The following is a 24,438-nucleotide window of genomic DNA, read 5'->3' on the forward strand; positions in this document are numbered from 1 at the left end:
TATAGATTTGTCATGTGATTTGAAAAGCTTTCCCAGAGAAACTACCGTTTTTCAGGGTCAGCAGCAGAATTACTTTTTGATTGGGGGTTTTATGGGAGGGGAATGGGGGTCTCAATGGATCTCTTTATTCCAGATTATTTTTATATCTGAAAAATGATCAGATTAAAGACAGTTTGTGCGTGTGTATTTTCTCTCCTGGCTTTGATGGGAAGCAGATGGCTGTGTCCTGGGGGACAGAGAAGATGAGCTGTTAGGCTCTAGGTGTGTTTTGAGGAGTAGTACCACCTGCTGGGCCTTGGCTCCTCGTGACAGTGGGACCCAGAAGCAGTGGTGGAAGTTATTCTAGGTTACTGTAACGTGAGTGAGTAGGGTTACGTAAGGGTGGAGACAGGCTGGGAGCGCGTGGCACGTGACACTGGTGCAGGCAGCCTGAGTCTGCTCTCCACATTACACGCAAGGGTAGTATCTGCAGAGTGCAACAGACCAGCCTGCAGGGCACTTTTCCTCATTCTGGTTGTGCTTAGTATGCCTTTTCGGGGTAGTTTTCAATGCTTTTGACCTGCCAGTGTTTAATTTGAACTTAATTGTGTGGTTTGATTCCTCATTTATTTAGCACCTTTCCTTCCAATGCAGAAGTGCTTCATGAAACATCAAAAATAATTCCCATTAATTTCTATTGTTCAAGGTTAGGATTAGGAGGAGAAATATAATGAAAGTAATAGTGGATAGCCGCTAAGAGATGTAGAGTTCAGAGATTTGGGCAAGAGTTGACCATACACACCCTCAGAGATGAAATTCTATTGAAACATACAGCAACTAAAGTTACAAAAAGACAGTGTGACAGCAGATGTTCAGGCCGTATTCTAAGGGAAAAAAATAGTTCCAAAAAATAATTCTTTAACTTAGTTTGTCTTAATAGATCCTACTTGGTATGTGTTGTGTCTAATTTTGACAGCAATAATTGCCAAAAGTATGACACATTATAGATGAAGATATTTTTTATATATTTTTATAAGTACAATTATGGAACTCTTAGCTTGTGAAACACTTTACAGTTATTTCACACAACAACTTTATGAGGAAGGCAAAGCAAATATTGTTATCCTCATTTTACAGAGGATAAAATTGCTGTGGTGACTTTTTTGGCATTTACACAAGAGCCGAAACCCTCAGATTCTTTTTCAGCAGCCCCTGTGCTGCTTCGCACCTGCATAATGTTCACATTGGACCATCCGCGTTTATTCTAAAAAGCCAGTCAAACTGGAAAATTTTGTCTTAAGGTACACATAATTAGCCTTTAGCCAGTAAATACTGTTAATATGAGTGACTGGCATTTACACTGGTATCAGAATTTATTAAGATGTGTGTTTAATGGATACAGTTTCTGAAGTTGATGCTTTTGCTGGAACAGCTATGGGGCATAAATGCAACTTGTAAATCCATGCACTCTACCTCTCATAGGACTGAATAAATGGGCCTAAGAAGAGTCAGGCATCTCTCTGGCCCCTCAAGGTCGGCTTTGAAGCCTTGGTGGTGCTCTGGGCTGTGGGCTGGGTTCCAGAGGCTGGCGCCAAGCCCTTCTCCTAAGTTTGTGAGAACGGCAGGTAGCAGCAAGACGCTGCAGCTGGTCTCATGAGCTTTCATGAGGGAACCTAAGAAGATTAGCTTGGAGGAAGCAAGGACCCAAAACACACAGGGCTTTATATGTATTGCTTTGGCCAATGCTTTAACATGCTCTTGAAAGAAAATTGATAGGGTGCAGAGTTGGATCAAAGAAAGATGTTCCCAGGCTCTTGAAGGGCAGCCCCTTGTACGTAGACGATCGCACTGCCATCCAGCTGGAGTAGATTGCTCGGGTGGCACCGCTTCTGTCCTAGATAGAGAAGGCATAATTGAAAAAAACTGCTCTTGCTGTTGGCCGAAAATTAACGCATACCTTGTTCCACATTCTCAAGCTCTGCCAGCATCAGCTTTTTAACTCAGGTTGAAGAGTAACCTCGTTAGTTTTCTCCAAGCTCTCAAATTTGTCAGACATTGCATTGCGTTCATTCCATCGGCCCATTTTTACAGCTCTACAGTGTGCCAGGCCCTGGGGGTACAAGAATGCATCTCACAGTTTAGGGGAGGTGGACAAACATGAATTAGTAAATACTGTAAGCGTGAGCAAAAGTGTGGGCAGTGCTGGATGAAAGCCATCTCGGTGCAGTAGTGGCAACGTGTGTGATCTGTGAGGCTCAGACAGAACCGATCACCATCAACACTAATAATACTCTGACCCAAATGCTTCGGTGCTCTGAGGCTGCTTCAAGATGCTCATTAAACAGAGCGATTATTCAGGTCGCTGTTACGTCTCATAGGAAAGAGCCTTTCTGTGAATGAAAAGGCAGGAAAAATTCCCTCTTGGAGCTTTCGTCGGATATGGATTAAACTGTTCTTCAATGATTCGGCTCCTGCAGTTTGCCACCTCCAGTCAGTGAGTCCTGCCTCTGGGACAGTGACAAGGGCTGGTGAAAGGATCAGGGTGGGTGTTTGGCCACTTTCCATTTAAACATATCCAAACAGTAAGACTACATTTTATAATTCATTTCCCAAGATTACAGTATCAAGAAATACAGGATTCTTGTCAGAGTTGCTTAAAAATAACCTTTATTCCCTTCAATAGTAAATGAAAAATCCACTATTGAGAAGATTGGGCTGTTGCTTGTATGAAAAAAATACCTCGATTTAGAAATCATGATTGAAGTAAGCCCCACTGTGTGTCTCCTTTGTGTGGGGAGCAGTGTTGTGTGGACTTACCTCCTAGGGATGAAGATCATTAAACTTGCAACAACAGTGTTGTCAAAACCAAAGGACATTTAGCTGTACAGTGACTTTATTATACTATTTGTATTATGGGAGAATGATAGTGTAAATAGTTTCTTCAGGTAAAAAGTAAAGAATAAAAATCTAATTGTAAATGGTACTAGCCTGGTGTTGATTTGGGGGATAGAAGGGGAGAAGAGAAACAGAAGATATTCTAGACATAAGTTACTATATTCTGTCTTTGGCACCTGCCACGTAGGAAGACTTTTCAGATGTTGGATAGTTGAGTGAATAAAGGAGACTAGGAGGCAGCATGGTATGGTATAAAAAACGTTGAACTTGGGGCTTGCCCATGGCCTAGTGGTTAAGTTCAGTGGCCAGGGTTCAGTTTCCAGGCACAGACCTACACCATTGGTCAGTGGCCACGCTTTGGCGGCAACCCACATACACAATAGAGGAAGATTGGCAGAGATGTTAGCTCAGGGCAAATCTTCCTCAGCAAAACAAAAAGAATGTTGAACTTGGGGTTCAGAAGAAAAAAGGTTGAAGTTCTAAGTTTTGGTACTTCTAGTTATGTAATCTTCAGCCATCACTTTTGCTTCTAGCCTGTTTCTTGAACCAGAAAAAAGAGCATTGAAGACAGATTCAGTGTCTTTTGTAGTTCCATTGTCACTGATCTCATGCCAGAATTTGCCTAAGAAAAAGTAAGTGAAATTGTAGGTGTTTTCATGAGGGAGAAATTTGTTGCGTTGAAGATTGTAAAGGGAAAATGAGCAGTCACTTCTTTATTATGACATTCTCAGGAAATCCCCACTTATTAGTTTTCTGTCACTGCTGTAACACATTACCACAAACTTAGAGGCTTAAAACACAAACTTGTTGTTTTACAAGTTCTGTAGGTCACAAGTTCTAGGTAAGAATTGGTTTCTTGGATTTTCCACCTTGTAAAGGTTGCCCACATTCTTGCCTTGTGGTCCCTTCCTCCATCTTGAAAACCAGCGGATTGCATCTCTGACCCTGCTTCCATCATCACATCTCCCTAAGGCCTGCAGCTGTGACTGCCTCTGGGGGAGATTCTTCACTTTATGGACCACTGTGGTTAGATTGGGGCCCCTGGATAATCCAGCACACTCTCCGTCTCACAACCCTTGACGTAGTCACGTCTGCGCAGCCCTGTGGCTTGTTGGGCCACTGGTTCTGGGGATGAGGTTGGACACCTTTGGGGGGCACTTCTGCCTCTCGCACCGCCTCATCCACATTGGTCTGTAGGAGACAGCAGTGTAGTGTAGAAAGCACCAAATGGCTCCCAGGAAGCCTGAAACCTAGCTCAGCCAGTCATTGCATCTTTCTATGTCTTTGTTTTCCTCATCTAAAAAGCTGGGGAGTTGAAACTGGACGAGTGGTTCTCAAACTGTATTGTGCATCAGAATTGTCTGGAGACTTGTTACAGCACAGATTGAGATGGGGCTTGAGAATTTGCATTTCCTTTTTAAGTCTTGTTGTGGTAAAATACGTTTAACATAAAATTTACCATCTTAACCATTTTTAAGTACATAGTTCAGTGGTATTAAATACATTCACATTGTTGTGCAACCATCATCACCATCCGTCTCCAGAACTCTTTCATCTTACATAACTGAAACTCCTACCCATTAAACAGTATTCCCCATTTTTGCCTCCCTCCGGATCGTGACAGCTACCATTATACTTTCTGTATCTCTGATTTTGACTACTCTAAGTACCTCGTGCAAGTGGGATCATACAATATTTGTCTTTTTCTGACTGGTTTACCTCACTTAGCATATTGTTTTCCAGCTTCATCTGTGTTGTAGCATGTCAGAATTTCCTTCCTTTTTAAGGTTGAATAATACTCCATTGTGCAGATATACCACATTTTGCTTATCCATTCATCTATTGATAGACACTTGGGTTGCTTCCACATTTTAGCTATTGTAGATAATACTGTTGTGAACATGGGTGTACAAATATCTTTGAGACTCTGCTTTCATTCTGGGGAAGTATATAGCCAAAAATAGAATTGGCTGTATCACATAGTAATTCTATTTGTAATTTTTTGAGGAAAAATTAAAATTATTTGTAATTTTGTGCTGTATTGTTTTGCACAGTGGCTGTACCATTTTGCATTTACAGTAATAGTGCCCAAGGGTTCCAATTTCTTTGCATCTTTGTGAACACTTGCTGTTTCCTGTTTTTTTGATATTAACTATTCTAATGGGTGTGAGGTGATATCTCATTGTGGTTTTGATTTGCATTTCCCTGATGATGAGTGATGTTGAGCATCTTTTCATGTGCTTATTGGCCATTTGTATATCTATTTTGGAGAAATGTCTATTGAAGTTCTTTGCTCATGTTTGAAATGAGTCGTTTAGGAGTTCTCTATATATTCCTGATATTAACGCCTTATCTTATATGCGATTTGCAAATATTTTCCCCCAATCTGTAGGTTGCCTTTTTTACGCTGTTGATAGTGCCTTTTGGTGTGCAAAGTTTTTAAATTTTCATGAAGTCTTATTTGTCTGTTTTTTCTTTTGTTATGTAGGCCTTTGATGTTATATTATAGCCCAAAAAATCATTGCCAAATCTAGCATCATGAACCTTTTGTCCTGTGTTTTCTTCTAAGGGTTTTATCATTTTAGGTCTTTCATCTACGTTGAGTTAATTTTTGTATAAGTTGTTAAGTAAGGGTCCAGCTTCATTCTTTTGCATGTGGAGATCCAGTTTTCCCAGCACCATTTGTTGAAAAGACTGACCTTTTCCCCATTTAATGATCTTGGCACCCTTGTCAAAAATTATTTGGCCATTTGTGCAAGGGTTAATTTCTGGGCTCAGTATTCCATTGGTATCTATCTTTGTTTTCATGCCAATGCCACACTATTGATTACTGTAGTTTTGTACTGTTTTGAAATCAAGAAGTATGAGTCCTTCAGTTTTGTTCTTTTGCAAGATTGTTTTGACTATTCAGGGTCCCTTGAGATTCTATATGAATTTTAGGATAAAAGGTTTTTCTGTCTCTGCAAAAAAAAGAGTCATTGGGATTTTGACAGAGATTGCGTTAAATCTGTGTGGATCATTTTGGGTAGTGTTGACATTTTGATAATATTAAGTCTTCTAATCCATGAATATGGGTTGTGTTTTAATTTATTCATGTCTTCTTTAATTTATTTCAGCAGTGTTTTATATTTTTCATTGTAAAAGTCTTTCACTTCCTTTGTTAATTCCTAAGTATTTTATTCTTTTTGATGCTATTGAGAATCAAGTTGTTTTTGTAATTTCCTTTTCAGATTGTTCATATATAGAAATGCAGGTGATTTTTGTGTGTTGACTTTGTATCTTACTAATTTGCTGGATTTATTAGTTCTAACAGGTTTTTTGGTGAACTCTTTAGGGTTTTCTACATGTAAGATCATATCTTCTGCAAACAGAGATAATTTTACTTCTTCCTTTCCAGTTTGGACACCTTGTATTTCTTTTTCTTTCCTAATTGTTCTGGCTAGAACTTTCAGTACTATTGTGAATAGAAGCAGTGAAAGCAGGCATCCTTGCCTTGTTTCTCATCTTAGAGGAAATACTTTCCGTCTTTCACCATCGAGTATGATATTCCCTGTCGGTTTTTCATATTTGGCTTTTATTATGTTGAGGTAGTTTCTTTCTATTCCTAGTTCGTTGAGTGTTTTTGTCATAAAAGTGTGTTGAATTTTGTCAGATATTTTTTCTACATCAGTTGAGATGATCGTATGGTTGTTTTCTTCGTAGTGTTGATTGATTTCCCTGTGTTGAACCATCCTTGCCTTCCAGGGATAAATCCCACTTGGACATGGTGTATAATCCTTTTAATATGCTGCTAAATTCTGTTTGCTAGTATTTTGCTGAGGATTTTTGCATCAATGTTCATGAAGTATATTGATCTGTAGACTGTTTTTCTTGTAGTGTCTTTGTCTAGTTTTGGTAACAGATAATGCTGTCTTCATAGGATAATTTTGAAAACGTTCCCTTCTCTTTGATTTTTGGGGAAAGTTTCATGAGGATTGGTATTAGTTGTTCCTTAAATGTTTAGTGGAATTCACCAGGGAAGCCATCAGGTCCCAGGCTTTTCTTTTTTGGGAGATACCTGATACTGATTCAATCTCATTACTAGTTATCAATCTGTTCAGATATTTTATTTCTTCATGATGTAGTCTTGGTAGGTTTTGTCTTTCTGGAAATTTGTCTGTTTCATCTAGATTATTTAATTTGTTGCTATACAGTTGCTCATAGTACTTTTTTTTTTTTTTTTAAGATCGGCACCTGAGCTAACATCTGTGGCCAATCTCTTTTTTTTTTCCTTCTTCTCCCCAAAGCCCCCAGGTACATAGTTGTATCTTTTCTAGTAGCAGGTCCCTCTAGTTGTGGCATGTGGGACACCACGTCAGCATGGCCTGATGAGTGGTGCCATGTCTGCACCCAGGATCCGAACTGGCAAAACCCTGGGCCGCCAAAGCACAGCACAGGGCTGGCCCCTTATATGCTTTCTTATAATCCTTTTTATTTCTGTAGAGTTAGTAGTAATGTCCCCAGTTTCATTTCTGATTTAGTAATTTGAGTCTTCTCTCCTTTTTTTCTTAGATCATCTAGCTAAAAGTTTGTCGATTTTGTTAATCTTTTTGCAGAACCAATTTTGGTTTCATTCCTTTTCCTCTTTTCTCTGTTTGATTTATCTCTGCTCCAATCCTTATTATTTCCTCCCTTTTGCTAGCTTTGGGTTTAGTTTGTTCTTTTTATAGTTCCTTAAGTTGTAAACTTAGGTTGTGGACTTGAGATTGTTCTTATTTTTAATGTAAGTATTTATAGCTATAAAATTCCCCCTTAGCATTGCTTTTGCTGCATTCTGTAAGTTTTGGGTTTTGTTTTCATTCATCTCTAGGTATTTCCTAATTTCCCTTGTGATTTCTTCTTTGATCCATTGATTGTTTAAAAGTATGTTGTTTAATTTCCACAATTTTGTGAATTTTCCAGTTTTCCTTTAGTTACTGATTTCTAACTTCATCTCATTGTGGTCAGAGAAGATACTCCGCATGTCTATCTTTTAACATCTGTTGAGACTTAATTTGTGGCCCACCATACAGACTACCTAGGAAGATATCCATGTGCACTTGAGGAGAACGTGTGTTCTGTTGTTGGTAGTTGGGATGTCCTGTGTGTCTGTCAGATCTAGTGGTTTATTGTGTTGAGTCCTCTGTTTCTTTACTTATCTTCTCTCTGATTTTTCTATCCATTATTGTGAGTGTAGGGTATTGAAGTCTCCAATTATTATTGTACAACTATTTCTCCCTTCAATTCTTTCAGGTTTTGCTTCATATTTTTTGATGGTTTGTCATTAGATGTGTAAATGTTTATATCTCTTCTTGCTGCATTGAGCCTTTTATTAATATATGATGTCCTTCTTTGTCTTGTAGCCTTTTTTGATGTAAAGTCCATTTTGTCCATATTAGTACAGCCTTTCCTTTTCTCTTTGGTTATGGAATATCTCTTTCCATCTTGTCACTTTCAGTCTATTTGTATCTTTGTATCTAAAGTAAGTCTCTTGTGCACAACATATAGTTGAATCATGAGTGTTTATCCATTCTGCTAATCTCTGTCTTTTGAATAGAGAGTTTAATCTATTTACATTTAAAGTAATTACTGATAATAGGGCCTTACTTCTGTCACTTTGCTATTTGGTGGTTTCTGTATGCCTTATAGCTTTTTTATCCCTCGTTTCTTGCATTACTGCCACCTTTTATGTTTAGTTGACTGTTTTCTATAGTGAAAAGTTTAAATTCCTGTCTCATTTCCTTTTCTATTCATTCGATACCTCTTTTCTTCATGGTTACCATGGGGATTACATTTACTATCCCTATATTGTAACATTCTAATTTGAATTTATATCAGCTTAACTTCAGTAACATATAAAAACTCTCTTCTTAGGGGCTCACCCTATGGCTGAATGGTTAAACGTCCACACAGTTGGCTTCAGTGGCCCAGGTTTGCCATTTCAGATCCCGGGTGCAGACCTACTCCACTCATCAGCCGTGCTGTGGAGGCGTCACATGTACAAAGTAGAGGAGGACTGGCACAGATGTTAGCTGAGGGCTAATCTTCCTCACACACACACAAAAAACACTGTTCCTTTTCAGCTCCAATCCTTTTTCATTGTTGATGTCACAAAATTACATCTTTATACATTGTGTATATGTGTGGCCAAAAACGTAAACTAAAAATTTTTTAAAGTGCGTTATTCTCTTAAATTATGTAGAAACAAGATTGAGTCACAAACCAAAGTTACAGTAATACTAGCTTTGTACTAATAATTGCTTTTTTTTGTTTAACTGTATTAGTCTCTTAAATCACGTAGAAAACAAAAAGTACAGTTACAAACCATGGTTACAATAATACTAGCTTTTATAATTGCCTGTGTATTTACCTGTATTGAGATATTTATTTCTGCATATGGCTTTTAGTTACTGTCTAGTGTCCTTTCATTTCACCCTGCAGGACTCCCCTGAGCATTTCCTGCACGGCAGGTCGAGTGGTCCCAAACTCCCCTCACCTTTTGTTTATCTGGGAATGTCTTAACGTCTCCCGCACTCTTGAAGGACGGTTTTGCTGGATATAGGGTTCTTGGTTGATAGTTTTTTTCTTTTAGCACTTTGAATATGTCAGCCCACTGTCTGCTGGCCTCCGAAGCTTCTGATGAGAAATCTGCAGATTATCGTACTGAGGATCCCTTGTAGCAACTCGCTTCTCTCAAGATTCTTTCTTTGGCTTTTGAAAATTTATGTGTCTCGGTGCGATCTCTTGAGTGCATCTTAGTAGGATTTTGTTGAGCATCTTGGATGTTTATATTCATGTATTTCATCAAATTTGGGAAGTTTTCAGTCATTATTTCTTCCAAAATTGTTTCCATCCCTTTCTCTTCTCTTTCTAGGAACCCCACAGTGGCCAGTGTTGGTCTGCTGAGTGGTTTCCCACAGGTCCCTTAGGCTGTGTTCGCTTTTTTTAACCTTTTTTTTTTTTCTGTTCCTCAGACTCAATAATTTCCATTGATGTCTTCAAGTTCACTGATTCTTTCTCCTGCCTACTGCAATCTGTCCTGAATCCTTGTAGTGAATTTTTAATTTCACTTATTGTGCTTTTCAGCTTCAGAATTTCTTTTGGTTTCTTTTTAGGTTTTCTGTCTCTTTATTGATATTTTCATTTGTTCACACAGTGTTTTCTTGACTTTCTCCACGTCTTCCTTTTGTTGTTTGAGCATCTTTACGACAGTTCTTTTAAAGTCTTTGTCTAGTGTATCTGCCGTTAGGTCTTTCTCAGGAGCAGTTTCTGTTGATTTGTTGTTTTCCTTTGAATGGGCCATACTTTCCTCTTCTTTGTGTGCCTTCTGAGTTTCTGTTGAATGCTGGACATTTGAATCTCATAATGTGGTAACTCTGGAAATCAGATTCTTCCCTTTCCCCAGAGTTTGGTTTTTTGGGGGGGTTGTTACCCTTTTTATTTTTTTTATTGTTGCAGTCTGTCTCTGTGCCTAGGATCAGCCTGAGGTATAAACTTGAGGTCTTTTTTGAGCCTTTCCCTGGGAATGCACAGTCACTTTCTAATTTTCCCCATATATGTTGATGTTTTTGGATGTCCTAGTCTTTAATATCTGGCTCCCAAAAGGGGATAAAGCAAAAAATGAAGTCAGGGAAAGGGCAGCCTTTTAAATCCCCTGGGAGTCACTTCAGCCTGAGGGGTGGGGCTTGCAACAGTGGGGGGAGATGCAACAGCAATGGCTGCCTGATTGTCTCCATCTCTTTGATCAGAAGCAGTAATCAGCAGTCAGAGCAGAGATCCCCAGTACCTGGAGGACAGGGTTTCCTTTTGCCCACATTAGCTCCCACCAGGTGTCTGCAAGCTGCTCCAGGATGCTGTCCACAGCTGCCTGCCACTTTGCTGGGAATGGGAGATGGGTAACTGCTACTGTGTAAGAGCTAAAATTGACCAAAATTAACTGCAATTTGCCGTCCTAGTCTTCCCCTGGAAGATGCAAGCTTTCAAGTGTGCCAGAGTTCCAGAATAGTTACATCAGACCCATCTGCCAGTGCAATTGTTATCCAGGTGGGGAGAGAGATTCCTAGTGCTCCCTACTTCACCATCTTCCCAGAATCCCAAAATTTGCATTTCTAACACGTTCCCCAGTGATGCTGATGCCGCTGGTCCAAGGATTATACTTTGAGAACCACTGAACTCAACTCTTTCAGGTCCTTTCTTTAAGGCCCTATTACACCGTGCAGGGTCTTTCTCCTGTGGATGCAACATAGTAAACTAATTGTGCTTTTTAATTGAAAGAAGCAAGCATCATTTTATTGATATAATCACCTGATGGGGGATGAGTTTCTTTCTCAAAAAAGATGGGACCTGTGGTCTGTGGGCTGGTTCAGGGCAGGGAGCTTTGGGAAGCCCTGCAGGGGACAGAGGCACGTGTTGTGGTAGGAAGGCAGCAGACATTGTTCAGACCCGAGCTTGATCGCTTCTCTTTCCCATCTGCAAGCACGCATGATGACAGGGCTGCTCTGCAGCTTCCTCTGCTGAGGTGGTCTGTGGAGAGCGTCTAGTGTGTGTCTGGCACATGATCATCTTGGGTTGCCTTTACTGAGCGTTTTGTATCCAGCCACTGTTCTAAGCCTGGATTGACACATTGAACCCTCACAGCATCTCTGAGGGGGATGGTAGCATTAGGTCCCTGTTTGCAGGTTGAGGAAACAGGTGGGAGGAAACAGAGGTGAGGAATTTGGCGAAGAACACATATAGGAAGTGGTGGAGTCACTTACCAGGGAACTCTAGGTTCCAGAGCCCACACACTTAACCTTATACGGCAGTGCCTCAAATGCTAGGGCCCTTCCTGCATCAATTAGGATATTTTGACTGCAAGTTACAAAACTAAGCTAAAAAGAGTTTTTTTTTCTTTAAAAAGGTCTCCTCCCCCAACAAGTCTGGCCATGGGGTGGTCTTGGGGTTGGTTAATTTAGTGCTCAACAGTGTCACAAGGATCGCTTTGTCCTGTCACTCTGCCGTCCTCAACAGGTTGGGCTTTGTCTTCAGAACTGTCTTCTCCTGGTGACAAGATGGTTGCAACAGATGCCATCCTCACAGAGGCTGAGTGAGAAAATGACCTATTCCTGCCTCTTGTCCCTCTTTAAGGGAGGTGAAACTTGTCCAGGAGCTCCTTTTCCTGTAGACTTTCCTACCAGAAATGCTTGGCACACCCGTTCTCAATTGGGATTCACCCCCCAGGGTGGAGAGGGCCTGGAGCACAAGCCCTCTGGATAGCTGACTACTGGGGGCTCTTTAGTAAGAAGTGGTATAGCAGGAATGGTTGCAGGTAGGCCCCTGACAGATCAGCCTCCTTTCATCCCCTCTGGTTGATGTTGAAACCTTTGTTCGGAAGGTGCTCTGTGGCACTGACAGAAGTAGATAAAGTTTAGGGCTGCCCGAAGTGCTGCCACTGTCCTTGGTTTACTCTAGGCCAGGTGATCTTTTATTTCTTGGCAAGAGTGTGAGGGCACACGGTAAACATTTCTGAGAGGAAGGCAAAGCTCTTGAAGGACTTGTCTTACAGCCTTGTTCTTGCCCCACATGTCCCTGCAGGAAGCTGGGGTGGTGGTCAGCTGGGTCAGCTCTGACCTGGAGCTCTGGCTTCCCCTTCTGGTGCTTCAGGCACCTCGTCTGTAGAGCAGGGGACGTTACAGGGCAGTATAAGGACTGGATGAGATATTCCACGTCAGTTGCATACAGTGACACCTGACGCATGGTGAGCTGCACTGTTGCCAGCATTATTGTGGTTTTACCCTCAGTATTGGCATAAGGGGGGCTTGATCTAGCTCCTTGTCATCTGCTCCTGCCTCAGTGGCCTGGAGGTATCCATTCCATAGCACCATCCAGGTGAGCTTCACTTCCACTCCCGCTGAGGCGTTCCTGACTGCTGGAGGCCTGTGAGCCACACTGACCCCAGAGAGGCTGCATCCGGGGCCTGCCTCTGTGTGGGAAGAGAGAGAGAACGGCACCCTTTCGTTACTTTGTCCCAGGAAGGGTGCAGATGTGTGGCGGGGGCGGGGTGGGGGGGTGCCGTTCTACACAAATGTAACTGCTTAGGAAGCACTTTTACTTTCTTTTTCCTAGAATCAGGAGCAAGGGTCTGTACCCGCCAGGTAGCCTTACCTGGGTGTGCCTCGGCCACCAGAAGAGTCTGCGTTCTTCCTCAGTAGGGCAATTGTGGTTGAATTTTACAACCGGTAGGCTGTAAGAGCACTGTGGAAAGCGAGTTCTTTCTCAGCTTGCCAAACAGCTGGAAGCAAGACGCTTTGTGGCCTGTCTCCCCTTGAGGAAACAAGGCAGGACTTTGTGCCTTGCACCTCTACAGCAATGTAGGACATGGCAGAGCTGAAGTTCTACTTCAGCGAGATCAGGTCTGGAAAGAAACTGCGTTTCACAGGCCTTTGTAACAGATGTTCCAGGTAGGCCTAAGAGCACTGTGGAAAGCGAGTTATTATCAATTATTAAGCTTATTGTTGATAAGACACATTTCTTATGCTGACAGTATTGAGCACGCACAGCAGCCATGTCATAGGGTGACAGAGATGTGCCCCGCTTTAAGAACACCTGACCATATAAGGAGGAGCATCTCAATTACAGAATAGTGTCTCACTTAGCCAGAAACTCATGGCAGGTTTCCTAGTGCATTTAAAATAGGATTTGTGTATAAAAATACCATTTGCACACAGGAGCCCATATTTTCTGAAAAGAGAAATATACTTGTATTGGACATTTGGGATAAGCAGAATAAAAATAAAATCTTACAAATATAAGAGCTGAAACCAAATTCCACTTTTAATTCTAAAAGGTTTATATATAACTTTACTATCTTACCCTCTCCCCGTCCGCCAGACTGCCACAGCAGAATAAACAGGCAAGAGCTATAGGCAGTTGAAGACAGCGGTGAGAAGTGAGGAGAGCACGGGCGAGCATGCGGGCCTGTGGACAGCGGGAACACCAGAAGCGGGCTGGCTGCCCCCCCCCTCCCCCCATCAGTGTTGTTCTGTTTCATTTATTTGTGAACGTTTGTGAGGCCTGGCATAAAACTTGCTGCTGAGTTCCTTCCACGGTGTGGTCACTGAGTGGCAGTTAGAAATTGACCGGCCCATCCTGCCACCACAAACTGCTGTAAGCACAGAGACGTGTGCTAAGGGCTGTCCGATGGGGTCTAGGGAAGGCCTGGAGGAGACAGGTGGATCTGCGATGCTGACATGCCTGACTTCTTCCTCCCTTTCAGAAATGTTCCCACTGCCAGGAGGCAGGCGCCACCTTGGGCTGCTACAACAAAGGCTGCTCCTTCCGCTACCATTACCCGTGTGCCATCGACGCAGGTAAGATGGGACCGCCGACCCCTGTGCAGAGCATCTGGAGGCTAGGACATCCACTTTGGTCCTCTTCCTTCTTCCCCATCTTTCTAGTTTTTTTTGTCTCTTCTGACCCTGTTCTGTTTGTAAATTCTAAAGGAACGCAGAGGGGATAATAAAAAGGAGTGAAATGGGGTAATATTTGTAACTAACAGTTTTATTCATATATTTCACACACGATTCACCTATTTAAGTGTACAATTCAATGGTTTTTGGTATATTCACAGCACTGTACAACCGTCATCACAATAAATTTTAGAACATTTTCATTACCTCATAAACCCCTACTTGGTGGTGGTCACTCCCCCCCCCACCCTAGCCCCTGGCAGCCACTCATCTACTTTCTGTCTCTATGGACCCACCTATTGGGACGTTTCATGTAAGCTGAATCGTACAGTGGGTGGTCTTTGTAACTGGATTCTTTCACTTAGCATGATGTTTTTTAGGTTTATCAATGTTGCAGCATTTATCTAAAGTTCTTCATTTTTGTTGACAAACAATATTTGTAACAATATTGTAAGGACATACCATATTTTATTTATCATTCATCAGTTGATGCACATTTAGGTTGTTTCCACGTTTTGATTATTATGAATAATGCTGCTGTGAACTTTGACATGCAAGTGTTTGTGCAGACGTAATGTTTTCAGTTCTCTTGGATGTAAACCTGGGTGTGGAATTGCTGGGTCAAATGATAACTCTGTGTTTAACCTTTTGAGGAACTGTCCGACTGTTTTCCACAGTGGCCAGACCATTTACATCCGTCCAGCAGAGTATGAGGATTCTAATTTCTCCACATCCTCACCCACACGGGTTATTGTCTATCTTTTTGATTGCAGCCATCCCAGTGGGATGAAGTGGTATCTCATTGTGGTTTGATTTGCATTTCCCTGATGGCTAATGATGTTGAGCACCTTTGATGAAGTCCGCTTTATTTTTTCTTTTATTGCTTGTGCTTTTTTTTTGCTTGTTGCATTTTCGCATGTCTAAGAAACCGTTGCCTAATCCAAAATCACAAAGATTTGTGCCTGTATTTTCTCTAAGAGTTTTATAGTTTTAGCCCTTCCACAGGTCTTTGACCCATTTTGAGTTAATTTTTATATGTGGTGTGAAGTAGAAGTCCAGTTCATTCTTTTGCATATGGATTCCAGTTGTCCCAGCACCGTTTGTAGAAAAGATTTTTCTTTCCTCATTCAGTGATCTTGGCACCTTTATCAAAAACCAATTGACCATAAATGTGTAGGCTTATTTCTGGACTCTCTCTGGTACCACACTGCCCTGACTACCGCGGCTTTGTAGTAGATTTTAAAATTGGAAAATACGACTCCCCCAATTTTGTTACTTTTTTCCAAGATTGTTTTGGCTGTTGTAGGTCCTTTGCCGTTCCATATGAATTTTAGCATCAGCTTGTCCATTTCTGCGAGAAACAGCCATTGACACTTTGGTGCGGATTGCACTGAATCTGTAGGTGAAGTTAGGGAGTACGGCCCTCCTAACAACAGTGTGTCTTCCAACCCGTGATCGTGGCATGTCTTTCCATTTAGTTCATTCTTTGATTTTTTTCAGCAGTGTTTTAGCATTTTCAGAGTCTAAGTTTTGCACTTCTTTTGTTAAATTTATTCCTAAGTATTTTATTATTTTTGATGCAGTTGTAAATAGAATTGTTTTCTTTATTTAATCTTCAGATTCTTCATTGTGAGTGCCTAGAAATACAATTGACTTGGGTATATTGATCTTGTATGCTGTAACTTTGCTCAACTCGTTGATTAGTTCTAATAATTTTTAGTGGATTTCTATGTACAAGATATGTCATGTGCTTATAGTTTTACTTCTTCCTTTCCAATCAGATGCCTTTTATTTCTTTTTCTTGCTAATTGCCTGGGCTACAACTTTCTTTTTTTTGAGGAAGATTAGCCCTGAGCTAACTGCTGCCAATCTTCCTCTTTTTCCTGAGGAAAACTGTCCCTGAGCTAACATCCGTGCCATCTTCCTCTACTTATGTGTGGGATGCCTAACACAGCAGGGCTTTTGCCAAGCGGTGCCATGTCTGCACCTGGGATCCGAACCGGCGAACCCTGGGCCACCGAGAAGTGGAACATGCGAACTTAACCGCTGCGCCACTGGGCCGGCCCTAGAACTTCTAGTATAATGTTGGGTAGAAGTGGCAAGAGCTGGCATCCGTGTGTTATTTCCAACCCATTAAATGTGATGATAGCTGTGGGGTTTTCATAGATGTTCTTGATGCAGCTCGGGAAGTTTCCTTCTCTTCCCAGTTTGTTGAGTGTTTTTATCCTGAAGAGGTGTTGCATTTTGTCAAACGTTTTTTCTACGTCTGTTGAGATGATCAGAGCAATGTTTTGTAGTTTGATAACTGTTGAAAGAAGGGAAACCTTTTGTCCAAGAAGTGTCACCGAATGAGTAATGCAGAAGACTCGAGTCCTGACCAGAGCTTCAGCAGCCTGGGCAAACCACAGTCCTTTCCCTCTAGACTCTTGACTCCAGTGGCTGTTTTCACCAGTGACTCTTTGAGCCCTAGCTGTTCCTAAGACCTTCACCTAGCTGCCTCGTAATGCTTGCAGTCAGGAGGGAGGGAGAGAAAAATGGAAAGACAGATGAGAGTGCAGCAGTGGGCATGGTGCTTGTTGTCTCTGGGAGCCTCCTGGGTTCTGAGGGGGAAATGTGACCTTCCGCGGAGGCAGCCACTCCGACTCTGGGAGGCAGGGGTTGATTTGGATTTGGTGAGGAGGAGGCATGGCTGGGACAGCGGCATAAAGCACGGGGAGCGGGATCTGACCGGCGTGGACAGAATCTGAGCTCATCTTGACCACCCTTCCTTCCAGGGCGGTTGTTCAGCACTCCTGGCGTTTGTCCCCCTGCCTTTTACATCCTTCTCTTTGTCCCTCTGTCCCCGCCTCCCTCTTCTTTTCTTTCCCAGTTTACGTAGGAAGAGCAGCTAAAAAGAACAAGAAAGGTACCAAGAGAGAATGCTTATGCCAAAGTTAGATTCCCATGAAAGTGTGTGTCTGCACGCACTGAAGGGCAGCTGGTGGCCAGGGTCCTGTTTGCCCAGAGGGATGGTGGGGAGTGAAAAGAGAGCATTGAAGTGTCGGTTCCGGGAGTTGGGGTTGCAGTCTCTCCCTATGTTTTCTTTCTTCCCCTGATGTTTCCGCGTTGGGCCTGAGCAGTGCTTCACCCTGCCTTGTGGTCTAGCGTGTTCTGTGGGGTGCTCGTTAAGTCTCTCGAGAGCCAACCGTTGCCTTTTCTCGTATTCATGATATTGCCCTAGTTACATCAGAATGTGTTGTTTTCTTTTCCTAGTTTGTCTTGTGGCTTTTAAGTGAAGATTTTTAAATATTAAGTTTGGGCCGTTGTCTGTAGGTTTTGTGTGGGGAATACTGTGAGAACTGCCTCTCGCCATCAGCGGCTGGGTGAGGAGTGGCCTCCTGCACTGAGGCTCTGCTCGGAGCATCAGGCAAGCAGCAGGCAGGGAACCCTGGCACACTCCCTGTCTGTGCGCTGGGGCACCAGCCGGATCAGGGAGCAGGCTAACAGCCGCCTCCTCCGACAGTTTCTCAAGGGATTGAGCAGTGCCGCTCGATAGAGCTTCCTGCAAAAATGGGGATATTCTAGGCCTGCACCCTGCAGTACAGTAGCCGCAAGCCCTGTTTGACCATTGAGCACCTGAAATGTGGCTAGTAGGGATGAAGGACTGAATTTCTTCCTTTATTTTATTTAAACTTAGATTTACGTAGCCGTGTGTGGCCAGCAGCAGGTCAGGCTCGGGCAGTAGGTCTAGGGTTCCTTGGGGAGGGCACAGGGCTTTTCCTCCTCTCTGATGGGGGCTTGCTGGGTCCGCCACCCCGCCCCGCCAGCAGGGAAGCAGGGGCTGCTTCATTCACTGAGGGTTAGTAAGGGAACGGTGTCGTCACTCTCTCTGTTTGAGCCTGTCTTGCGTGGCCTGCCCAGGGAAGTTGGTAACCTCTCTGTTGGGCAGAAGTTGGTGGCTGAGTACGCAGTGAGAGGGAGGCTTCCTGGTTCAGGGGGGCCAGGGTGGGGCCTTGGCCCTTGGCTTAGCTGCCGCATACTCTGCTCATCCTTGTGGAGAGCTGGGACCAAAGCAGCAGCTTCACAAGATGACTGTATCTTGGGCATTTGTCCGTCTTCTCGATGACCCAAGTCGCACTGACCCAGAGGCCTGCACCTCCGTGTGGGGATGGATGCATGTATTTATCCCACTTGGGCTTCTCAGGGATTCTGTTCTGTATGTGATGAATCTCTGTAGCCAGGAAAGGTGTTCATTGATTGACTTTCTTTCTAATTATAATAAAAATAAATCTCTGTGTTTAAGGGTCCCTCGTCTCTGTATAGAGTAAGGAACAATTTTAACATTTCCATCTCTGCCTTGCTGTCCAAACCTTTAGAGAGCTGTTGATGTCTAAGGGAAAACTTTTATTACGGGACACATCTCCATGGCAGCAGAATCTTTGTTTTATGAGTATTTGTGGCTCCTGCAGGCTTTTGCCCTACCTGATGCTGCCCCTACATTTGTGACATCATGGTTGGCTGTTTTGTGCTGCTTGGTATCTCACAGGCACACAGGATTTGCTCCAGGTGGGAAATGCAGTAATAAGAACATGAGCGCTGGTTTAAAAAAAAAAAGATTTAATGTATTTAATGCAACGAGCCACAACAATTAAGACCGAAGGAAAAAAGAGCTGTGGTGGCTCGTTAATAATTCCACTGTGCATAAAGGATCTTGCCTAGAGGGGATTTTTCTTTTACCCTCATGAAGAAACACAGCTGGGAATTTCACTTTCCACAGCCACTCCTGCAGCAGTGTTTTAAAGCTGCTCTCTCTCTTTGCAGACGTTGATCTTGCAGTAGTGGGTTTGGAGCCCTGCAAGGGTCATTATGAAACAACTGTTGGTCTGGCCTCTGCCTGGAGAGGCAGCCCTCGGCATCACAGAAACCAGTTCCAGGGCCTCACTCCTGTCCCATTACTCCCCTCCTTTGGCCCCAGGATCCTGAGGCTGCCCCTCAGCGAGGCGGGCTGAGGCTGGTGGGTCCCTGTGTCCCAGCCTGGATTTTGCACTCTAAGTCCTAGCTGTGGCTCTCAGGGAGATTGTAGGTGACCTGAAGACAGTGTCTGGGGCCTGGTAGATCTACAGGACATTACACCTACCTTCTCCTTTTCTGCCTCCTTGAGCTCACCATCCTCTCAAGTTGGGGTATATATGAAGGTGTTACGGGTATCTGAAGCTCCAAGCTTGTTATGAAGAACTCAGCAAAGCCCGCTCTGCCTTTAAGCTTAAAGAGAGAAATGAAAGTGGAATCCTCTTCTGGTTTGGATATTTGTGTCTGGAAGCCATCTTATTGACTAGACAACCTTGCGAGTCTTTTCCACCTTATGTGATGATCCAGCAGGCCATTTACTTTGACTTCACATGTGGAAGTGCTGAGCGGGCCCTCTGGACAGTGTAGGATATTGCCAGGGCCTGAAAGAAAACCATTTGAGAGACTGGCTAGCTGGCTGTGTGGGGCCAGCCACTGCGCCTGGCCGGAGACCCTAGAGAGGTTCTACTGTACTTCTTACCGCTCTCCGCTCTTCCCAGCCGGGACTGGTTCGAGGCAGCCAGAAGAGGCTCCCCGTGCCCTTCCGGGTGTCTAAGCTCTTTAGCTGCGGTTCTCGCCCCTGCCTGGAACGTGAATTGCAGTTCCTGATGGCCCGTGGATATTACAAGAACAGATGAGAGCATTTGTCTGCAGTGTTCCTGCATAGGAGGTCTTGCCAAAGGTGGACACTGTCTCTGGCAGATTTGTTAGGAGACTTCCGTTTCCAGAAGTACTTGGCATTAGTTCCAAGTTGCCTTAGAGTGTCCTCACATTGTTTTATTTCTTTTCTGCTTTTTAACTTAGAGGGAACATGTTTCCTAACTTTAGACTTTTTTTTTTTTTTTTTGAGGAAGATTAGCCCTGAGCTAACTACTGCCAATCATTCTCTTTTTGCTGAGGAAGACTGGCCCTGAGCTAACATCCATGCCCATCTTCCTCTACTTTATATGGGGGATGCCTACCACAGCGTGGCTTTTGCCAAGTGGTGCCATGTCCACATCCGGGATCTGAACCAGTAAACCCTGGGCCGCCGAGAAGCGTAACGTGCACAGTTAACCGCTGCGCCACCGGGCCGGCCCCTAGACAAGTTTTACTGATGGTGCATCACTGCTGGTCACTGTTCTGTGGCTGTGAGGGGACTGAGCTACCTCTGCCTTTCTGATGGCACTGTTTCTAACTAACGTGGTCCCCCTCCTCATTTATGTAAACCCCTTGGCCTGGGCTGGCTGAGCCCCATGTGGGCTGTCCTATTTCTCTTTGGCCCACATCAGAGACTCTGCTGGCAGGCAGTGCTGCCAAAGCCCAGGTAAGGAGAAGGAGCTTCCCGGGAGCTCCAGTCGTCTGTCTCTTGCTGTTCATAAGCTCTCTGGCAGATTGGAGCAGCAGGAGCCTTGGTCACGCCATGTACTCGTGGGTTTTAAATTAACACATTTCATTTACTGCCATGCTATTTGCTTGCGGGGGGGGTGGGGGGGGCCGCCGAGGTTAGCAGGACTTTCTGAATCCCTGTGCCCTGAGGCTTCCCTGGCGCAGAGAGGGCTGCCGCACGCTCAGATATTCAGGGGCTCCAGAGGGGGGCAGTGACGCACAGGCTCGGGCACATCGTGCAAGGGCCTCTTTTGATTTGCTTAGGATGCAGAGGACCTCCAAAGTTTCGTTTGTGTGTTCCCTTGCTTATTACTATTTCACATGAAACCTGTGGGTACACAGGCTACTTGGGACCTCAGTTTAAACCTGAGTTAAATTGTAAATTGAACGAGGCTAAGTGCCACGGCTGCCTCTCGCCGTGGTGCCTGGGAGCTCTCTGAGAATGTGTGATCAATATTTATTAACATTCTGCCACCGCATCTTGCACCAGTGACCTGGCTGTCGGTCTCCAAGAGCTGCGGTGTGCAGAGTGAACTCATTAATTACATTTCTTCACCCGGCTCCGTGCACCGCCATCATGCATAGAGGCAGATTCACCTCCCTTCTGTCATCAAGGACGCTGTCACCATGTGAAAAGTTGGGATGAATCATTTTCCTCCAAGGATTAAAAGCCCCCTTGTGGGATTTCACTTTCCTCTGAAGCATTTAGCGTGGATTATGTAGCTCGTGTCAGGAGCTTCTCCTGTGTCTCCGTGGCTTGTGGGGCAAAGGTGACAGTGGAGCTCTTGGGCCTGACCTCCTTTCTGTCTCAGACACGTGGCTCTTGACAGAGGAGAAGAGGTGCCTCCAGATTTAAAGTGTGTTCATGAGGAAGCTTTAGCTTGGGCATGTGGAATGAGCCTAGCCTAGAATCAAGGATTTTAAAGATAACATTATTGGAGATTGTTTTTGATTATTGAAATAAATAATATGGTATCATCATGAAAATACAGAAAAAAATAAAGAAAATTAAAATCACCTGTAATCTTACTACCCAAAGAGAACCATTGTTATATTTTGGTAGATTTCCTTTGTCGTTTTTAAATTTTTATTTATTTTTATGTATTTATTTTTGCTTGAGGAAGATTTGCCCTGAGCTAGCATCTGTGCCAGTCTTCCTCTTGTATGTGGGTCACCCCCACAGCACAGCTGCCAACGCGTGGTATAGGTCTGCACCCAGGAACTGAACCTGGGCTGCCAAAGTGGAGTGTACCAAACTCAACCACTCGGCCACCAGCCTTGTTTTTTAATTCATATAAAACATTTTGATAAAATTAGGATTGTACTTGTACATTTGTGTATCTGGATTTTTCAGGCAATTTTGCTTCATGGGTGTTTCCCCAGACCGTTAACTATTTCAGAATGTTAATTTTTTAAGTGACTCATAGTCTGTCATGTTGAGGTAACATAGTTTATTTGAGGGTGTCTCTGATGTTTTCGTATTAGAAATCGTAGTATGGGTGCCTCTCATCTCCATGTCTGACCCTGTCCTGGCCAGTGCGGCCCTGCTCACCTCGGGCTGTGCCACATGCTGGCCTCACCTCACTGTCCCCTTCTGTCTTGCAGATTGTTTGCTGCATGAGGAGAACTTCTCGGTGAGGTGCCCCAAGCACAAGGTGAGTCAGAGCGCACAGAGCCTGTGCTCCTAGCAGGGCTGGGCGAGGGTCCCTGGGGCTCCTGAGAGACCTGAAGACCAGACATTTGAGGTCTGCGCCCTCGCCATGGCCTCAGGCTGCTGCCTGGTCCTGGGAGGGTGCAGACGCACCGCGGTGTTGGAGGAGGACCCGGCATGGGGGCGGGCACTCCATGTGGTATAGGGGCGCTGGGAGAAATGTGTCGGAGAGAAGGTGTTTGTTCACTACGAGAAATTAAAAGATCAAGCTCAATAAAACTACTGATTTCCACATTAGTTTACTGGAACCTCAGTTCACAGATTGGCGTGCGGTAAGACTGGTTGCAGGCCTTGATACATAAGCAAAGGCATTTTCCTACTGAAAGAAACAGAGTTGACGCCAAGGTTGAGGGAAACTCACAGTCTCTTCTGGGTTTTACTTTAGCAGAAACGACCAGTGGTGTACAGAAGATGGGCTCCCGCCGCCTCACTTCCCAGTAGATTCTAGAGGTGGTCTCTTGGTCGCCTCTCTTAGGAAAGGGTGGGAGATGCGGGGATGGCTGGTCTGTCTCTGAGATGCCCCTGTGTGTGGAGGGGAGGATCTGGAGACGGAGTCCCAGGAAGGATCGGGATGGTAGAGACAGTCGCCACCTGGAATTGCCTGCAGTGGCTGCTCTCTCCTCTGGCTGAGGTCACACTGACACCTGGTGGTCACTGGCCGCTCACAGTCTTCAACCTCCAGTTAGGGCCAGAAAGTACTAGAAGGATGTCGTTCTGACAGGTCTGCCTTCAAAACGCTTCTGAAATGCTTACTTGTGCTTTTCTTTAAAAATTATTTCCAGAGATGGATCTTAAGATCTTATAGTATTCTCTTTATTTTTTACTTAATTTACATGTTTTTATTTTTAAAACTTCCCTTTTTAATGGTCACGTTTTGCCTCAGAAATCCTGTCTGAATATCTCCTGTTTGTCATTCAGTACTGACTCTGCTTTTTCTTTCCTTTTCCATGTGCCATTCCTCTCCTCACCTCTGCCCTCCCTGACCCTCACTCCTTCTCTCCCTCCTGTCTTGCCTCCTTGGCTTTGCCGGCGTCAGCCTCCCCTCCCATGCCCTCTCCCCCCCTTGCAGAACAAGACAGCGAAAGGCAGCCTCAGCACAGAACAGTCGGAGCGGGGGTGAGGGGGCAGTGTGCTCGTGGGAATGGAAAGGACAGCAAGCACAGGTGAGTCGGGGCCGCCACCCTGCCAGGCTCCGAGGGGCGGCATGGCCTCTGCCCTCCCGCTCACCCCAGGCCAGCTGCACCACCAGCATTTAATCGTGTGGACTACCAACACCAGGTGGATAAAATGTTTTTCTCTTTGTTGCTTAGCTTCCAGAATATCTGTAGAAAGGTAGTGTGGGGCCTTAAAACTATCCCGTTGCCCACTGGGGTGCAAGGTGACTGTTCCGCAGTCATGCCGTGTGCGTGGTGTTATTGAAGGCAGAATGCAGCTGGCTTCCCAATGGACCCTCTGGGGCAGGGGCACTTCTGCCAGCAGCCCTCCCTCTTTCCCCATCTCAGAAAGGCTTCTGGCCAGAGGTCTCTTCTTTTTAATTTACTCCATATCTGTAAAGCTTATGGTGAGTTTTCCTTTGAAAAACAAAAAGTTCCCCAAGTTTTGTTATTTGAAATCTTTTTTTCCCCCAGTACTGTGAAGGATTCCTTTTCTCAGAAGTACAAAGGGAAGGAAAATCCCCTCAAAGATTTAGTAGACTTTAGCATCCGATTTAATTTTACTCTTAAAAATCTCCAGAGATTGAGTTGTGCTTTTGTGAGTGTGTCTGTGGCCTCGTGATCAGGGCTGGCTGCATGTGTCTATGAAAGCAGGATTATAGGACTTAGGTCTCCACTGCTCCCTGCTGGCCTCTCCACTCTCCCTGCCCACCCTGAGCCACTGAGGGATGAGGACAATGGATGGTAAAGAGGAGAAAAAGAAAACCAACACGTGACTTGGGGCACTTGCTCCTCCAGCGTGGGGGGGGGACCGGTTGTC

General features: G+C 44.2%; 1 protein-coding gene across 5 annotated transcripts in view; it reads left to right on the forward strand.

Moving 5' to 3' along the window:
- Nucleotides 1-24,438, forward strand: part of TCF20 (transcription factor 20) — a 186,102-nt gene that overhangs the window by 154,947 nt on the left and 6,717 nt on the right. For 3 of the 5 annotated variants that reach the window (XM_070506780.1, XM_070506779.1, XM_044778473.2), the window contains 3 exons: nucleotides 14,147-14,240; nucleotides 22,359-22,408; nucleotides 23,501-23,627. In XM_070506780.1, coding sequence (XP_070362881.1) covers nucleotides 14,147-14,240; nucleotides 22,359-22,408; nucleotides 23,501-23,584 — 228 coding nt within the window. In that variant the 3' untranslated portion in view covers nucleotides 23,585-23,627. The remainder of the gene's footprint in view (nucleotides 1-14,146; nucleotides 14,241-22,358; nucleotides 22,409-23,500; nucleotides 23,628-24,438) is intronic. The other 2 variants (XM_014868417.3, XM_014868418.3) reach the window with 2 other exon arrangements.

The sequence above is a fragment of the Equus asinus genome, chromosome 4 (assembly GCF_041296235.1).
Source record: "Equus asinus isolate D_3611 breed Donkey chromosome 4, EquAss-T2T_v2, whole genome shotgun sequence".
Lineage (NCBI taxonomy): Eukaryota > Metazoa > Chordata > Mammalia > Perissodactyla > Equidae > Equus > Equus asinus.